Source organism: Cebus imitator, unplaced genomic scaffold (assembly GCF_001604975.1).
Source record: "Cebus imitator isolate Cc_AM_T3 unplaced genomic scaffold, Cebus_imitator-1.0 Scaffold217, whole genome shotgun sequence".
Lineage (NCBI taxonomy): Eukaryota > Metazoa > Chordata > Mammalia > Primates > Cebidae > Cebus > Cebus imitator.
The window spans coordinates 3,470,125-3,475,876 of record NW_016107532.1 but is presented as its reverse complement, the minus strand read 5'-3'; the positions used below and the strand labels follow the sequence as shown (position 1 = coordinate 3,475,876).

General features: G+C 47.9%; 1 protein-coding gene across 7 annotated transcripts in view; it reads left to right on the top strand.

Moving 5' to 3' along the window:
• Positions 1–5,752, top strand: part of LOC108318332 (protein DBF4 homolog B-like) — a 40,980-nt gene that overhangs the window by 20,977 nt on the left and 14,251 nt on the right. For 6 of the 7 annotated variants that reach the window (XM_017549349.2, XM_017549345.2, XM_017549346.2 and 3 more), the window contains 4 exons: positions 516–707; positions 2,055–2,105; positions 2,960–3,047; positions 4,248–4,321. In XM_017549349.2, the coding sequence (XP_017404838.1) occupies positions 516–707; positions 2,055–2,105; positions 2,960–3,047; positions 4,248–4,321 (405 nt within the window). Of the gene's footprint in view, positions 1–492; positions 708–2,054; positions 2,106–2,959; positions 3,048–4,247; positions 4,322–5,752 lie in introns of all 7 variants that reach the window. The other variant, XM_017549347.2, reaches the window with a different exon arrangement.

Sequence of the window (5,752 nt, the reverse complement as noted above, 5' to 3'; positions counted from 1 at the left end):
CCACCATGCCCAGCTAATTTTTTGTATTTTTAGTAGAGACGGGGTTTCACCATGTTGACCAGGATGGTCTCGATCTCTTGACCTGGGGATCCACCCGCCTCGTCCTCCCAAAGTGCTGGGATTACAGGCGTGAGCCACCGCGCCCGGCCGCCCCCAGTGTGTCTTATACAAAGAAATTATGGCTTACCCAAGCTCCTCTTAATCCTGTCCAGTTCTTTCAATGTGTTCTTGCTGCATGCAAACTCAAAACTGCTCATAGAATCAAAGCCTGCGGCCTTCTGCCACTGGGTCGGGGACAGCAGTCCTGGAGACAAACCCTGTATTGTATATATGTAAACCCGATTATATTTCAGGATGATGTTTTCTTGGGAACTTGGTACGGAACTGCATTTAGTCTATTTAAAGACATTGATTCTGGAACTCCTGGCAGCCAAAATTTCCTTCTCCAGCCTCTCTATATTGACAATTCTGCATTTGCTTTTTGGTTTTCAGCCACTTATGTGATCTGGTTTCAGGTAATTGAGGGTTTTCTGAGCAAAGAAGTAAGTTACATCGTGTCCAGCCGCAGAGAAGCAAAGGTGGAGAGCAGTGGGACAAGCCACAAAGGCTGCCCTAGCCTTAGCCCCAACGAGGTCAGAGTGGAAACATCGGCCATGGTTGATCCAAAAGGCAGCCACACCAGGCCTGTACAGAAACCCATTGACTCGGTAAGAACCTCATGGAGTTGGAAAGTTATGCTGTGTAAACAAAGGAAGTAGGCTTTGGTGAGCCTTTTAAGTCAGTCTCTGGTTTTAGTTTCACCTGGCTTAATTTAATCTCTCATTTGAATTGAGGGACTGAGAATATTTTATCATAGCTCTGAATCTAAACACCTCAGCAACATACTATCCCCCATGCCACCCTTTTATGCTGCATGTCAGTTTTTATGGGACTTCAAAGTCAGAGGTTCAGAGACCAGAGGAGAGTCCTCTATAAACCAGAAAAGACGTGTTGGGATTGGTCTGGGCTTGGGCAGGAGTACCCTGAGTAGGCAACCATTCCCTTCTTCCTTGCATGCAGGTATGAAGGGCCAAGAGTTTTGGACGATATATGTGTTATGTCTTTGATTTAGAATGCAATATTATTTTTCACCTCTAGGCTTACATTCTTATTTTTGTCTAACTTATGCTAATATTAAAATGTCCATGGACTAGGCGCAATCGCTCACACCTGTAATCCCAACACTTTGAGAGCCCAAGGTGGGCGGATCACAAGGTCAAGAGATGAAGACCATCCTGGCCAACATGGTGAAACCCCATCTCTATAAAAATACAGAAATTGGCCAGGTGTGGTGGCTCACACCTTTAATCTCAGCACTTTGGGAGGCTGAGACAGGTAGATCACCTGAGGTCGGGAGTTCGGGACCAGCCTGGCCAACATTGTGAAAACCCATCTCTACTAAAAATACAAAAAAAAAAAAAAAATTGCTGGGTGTGGTGGCACGTGCCTATAGTCCAGTTACTCAGGAGGCTGAGGCAGGAGAATTGCTTAAATCTGGGAGGCGGAGGTTGCAGTGAGCTGAGATCGTGCCACTGTACTCCAGCCTGGCAACAGAGTAAGACTCTGTTTCAAAAGATAAATAAATAAATAGATTAATTAATTTAAATGTCCATGAACATACACTGTTGGCATTGTGATGACAGATAGGACTTCCTACGAGCAAAAAAATCTTCTAAAGTGAAACATTTGCTTTCATTATCTGCTAGAGGGTGCAGAGATTTTTAAAGAGAAGTCTCAGGACGTTTGTAACAGTTTGACCTCAGTGAATGCAGAGTGCCTTTCTCTCCATCAGGTTCAGGCTGCCACCTCAGGGTGACCTAAGCTTCCTTGCGGCTTTACCTTTACCTCCTAAACATTTTCTAGGCTCTCATTTCTACCAATCCTCAGTTGTCCCTGCTCCCAGCTTTCCAAAGGACATAACCCCAAGTCATAACCCTGCATCAGCTCCTGTGTAAACATCTGTCAGTGCACAGGTGGCCCCACAGCAGACCTCACTGTTCTTCTCTCCCTGTCAGGTGCCTCTGAGCAGAGGGAAGGAGCTGCTGCAGAAGGCCATCAGAAACCAGGTGAGCTGGGCAAGACGGGACAGAGCAGGTGGTCTCCAGCACAGAGAGGGGATTTCAACTCTTCCCAGTTTCTTCTGAAGCACCCACACAAAATGCACACTCTGTGATATGTAGTATTGTCATTATTTCCTTCTTATACATCAGGGAGTGGGAGGGCTCAGAGAAGTTATTTAGCCAGTCACCTAGGGAATAAGTGTTGAAGCCAGAGCCAACTCCAGCTGCAGAGCCTACCAAGAGAACTTTGGGGATGTGGGATGTGGTGGGACAGGGCTGCTCGGTATAGAAGCCAGACTTCTTTTACAAGTAACTCTTTATTCCTTGTGTGAAAATTCAGGGCTGTTAAAGTTTAGTGGCAGGAGGAGGAGTAAAGGTAATCTTACGAGAAGAGTGATGCTAGTGACATCAGGAGGGGTACATAGCTGTGATGGGGGAGATGGTGCTGCTGGACTGAGTCAGAGGAGGGGGAAGATCTACAGCCAGCATAGTTTCCTGCTCATTGAGAATGATGGTCACTGTGTTTGTTGGGTATTTACTGTGTGCTGAAAGCTTTCCTCACAGAGGCCTTCCCAACAAACAGCTCTCTCAGAAGCATATGTTCCTTCCTGGCACAAGGTGGCCAGAGCAGAATGTATAGGCATACCAGCGGTCCTTCCCTTCCTATGTGGCCATATGGAGGACAGGGTGTCTTCCTGGGGGTTGGGATGGACCCGCTGGGCACTGTACTCTCTCGCCTGCCTTCCTTCCCCCAGTCCCTCCCATGGATAACTCAGGGCTCCCAGAAGCAATTTCTGTCTGTCCCCTTCACATTCAGGCCTTGGGGAGTCTCTGCTCCTGACTCTATGTTGTAATTTCAGGGGAGCAGCAGTAGAGGAGGCAGTGGGAGCAGCAGCAGCCTCCTGACCAATGCCCGCTCTTGGGGAGTGAGGATTCTGCACGTGGATGGTACCCTTTCTGTGCTGGGCTTCTGTGGCGGGGAGAGTTGGTGACTTTGACCAGGAGTATCAGGTTTTAGAGGGATCATGGTTGTGTGAGCTTCTGGTCACCGGAAGCCAGAAGTACTCAGCTGCCATGTTGATCCACAAAGGTGAGAGGAAGTAGGGAAGGGGGAAAGCAGTGAGGACGCGGAGGGCAGGCTGTGGCCTCGGCATCCCGCAGGAGGTCCCTAGAACATGCCGTTTAATGTCACCTGCTACAGCTCTCCCCACCTGCTGCAGCTCTCCCCAGCTAGCATGATGATCCTGATTTACAAGTGCAGAAGTGATCTTAATATTCATGACCACTTAACAGTTATTGACTCTGTGCTAGGAATTACCTCATTTAATCCTCACTGCAGTCCTGTCTCCATTATACAGATAAGGAAATTGAGCCTCAGAGGAATTGGGCAAATTGTCCATGGTCTCACCAGAGTGTATATTGTAGCCCATCTCTCTCAGTTTGACTCAGCTGTAAATTTTGTGCTCCTTCTTTTCTCATACTGTAAACAACTTTTTTGCAGCCTGTTTACACTGGAATAGTTGTCTTGAACCAGCTGGCCGTGAATGATCTCATACCCAGCTTCACTCTGAGTCTAGTTTTCTCTGATCCATTTTAGGGGATTGGTCCAGATGGGACACCCCATAGGTGCTGATTGGGGTGCTGCCCCATCCTTTGGTACCAAGATCTTCCAGGGGAGTCTCGAGGCCATACAGGGGAATTTCCTGGCCTGGGATGTAGCTTCATCTCACTGAAAAATCCCCATTTCCAACTTGATCTCCACCCCTGCCTCCCTCTATTAGAGAAGTACCAGCATGTTTCAGCTGAGTAGTTCCCACAGCATGGCCTCCCCGACAGCTGCAGCTCTTCCCCCAGTGGTGCCTTAAAGTCCTTAGCAAGCCATGATGCACCTTCTGTTTAAAGATGAGTTGTATTCAATGCTGCAAAAGAGCATGACGCCAGCTCAGGTGCTATTTCAGGGACAGAGGATCTAGTCCTTACCTCCGCCGCCAGGAGATGCAGAAGGGATGTGTAGCCAGAAGGTGGCAGGCAAGGCTGGAGTGATTCAGTGGGCTAGCCGAGCGAGTTTAGTACTGCAGCCCAGGAAGGGGCTATGCTGGGCAAGTGAGGAGTGGAAACCTTTGGCACAACCCTCTGTCTTCTCCACAGAAATGATGATGCACGTGCAGCAGCTGTCTCTTGCCTCTTCATGTGTGAAAAAACAAGAGCCAAAGAAGCCAGAGGTAGGTCATCCTGCTGAACTGAAGGGCAAATGGATGGTTTTCAGTGAAGTCACTGACAACTTAGGTAAATCCATGACTCACCCAAGCCATCTCTTCCTGGCCATTCTGAAAGATGGAAGAAGAATGCAGCCTCTTATTTACCTCAGTCCTAGCACCCACAGCTTTGTGATGTCCTTTCTTCTCTCTTCTCTGTGGTACTTGCAGTCCTCCCATGGCACATACCCTGCTGAGACATCCCTTTGGCCTGGGCCGCGGGCTGCCTATAGTAGTAGTTCTGGACTAGTTAAAGTTTATAAATGCCCATGGCACTGGCCAGTCTGCTATTCTGGGGACAGCTCTTGGCCAGGGAACAAGCCTGCATACTGCAGGGGTGAGAAGGAGTGATTGAAATAGCTGCCATCTTCCAAATTCTTGTTTGTTTTCCATTCTGTGCTGGCGTTAGAACGGTGTGTGCCACATCAAGAGAGCCCAACCTGGTTTAAAGCCACAGTATCTTTACCTAAGCCTCAGTCTGAGGAAGGATTAAACCTGCAGAGCCACCCACGGCCTGAGAACCAGGCACAGTACGAACAGTAATAACTATTAGTTAACAGTGCTAATTAGCTAACAGTACCAGCAAACCATATCCAAAGTGGTTGGAGCAGCTGGCCCTGGTGGCTCACGTCTGTAATCCCAGCACTTTGGGAGCCCAAGGCTGGCAGATCACTTGAGGTCAGGAGTTCGAGACCAGCCTGGCCAACATGGTGAAACCCCTACTCTGCGAAAAATACAAAAATTAGCCAGGTGTGGTGGTGTATGCCTGTAATCCCAGCTACTTGGGAGGATGAGGCAGGAGAATTGCTTGAACCCAGGAGGCAGAGGCTGCAGTGAGCCAAGATTGCACCACTGCACTCCAGCCTGGGCAACAGAGTGAGACTCTGTCTCGAAAAAAAATCAGTTTTGTAGATATCTAGCAATGGGATGAGTTTTGGGTATAATCTGCTGGTATGCAAGGGAATGTGGGAGGCTTCTTTGGGTTGTATTTGTCCTCAAGGTGTGTCCTAGAGGAGAATCTGGAACTTCCTTGGGCCCAGAGAGATAGGTGGTCATGGATCCACCATCATTCTGCCCCTCCAGCTCTTAGCTTTAGAGTTCCAGCTAAAGCTGATTTTTTATTCCATTTATTTTATGTTTATTTATGTATTTTTCAGGCGTACACCAGAAGATCCATTTACTTTTTTTTTTCCTGTTTTTATTTTATTTTTTTATTTTACTTTGCTTTTTTTGTGAGACAAGGTCTGGCTCTGTCACTCAGCCTGGAGTGCAGTGGTACCATCTCTGTTCACTGTCACCCCTGCCTCCTGGGCTCAAACCATCCTCCCACTTCAGCCTCCCAAGTAGCTGGGACTATAGGCATGCACCACAATGCCTGGCTTTTTTTTTTTTTTTTTT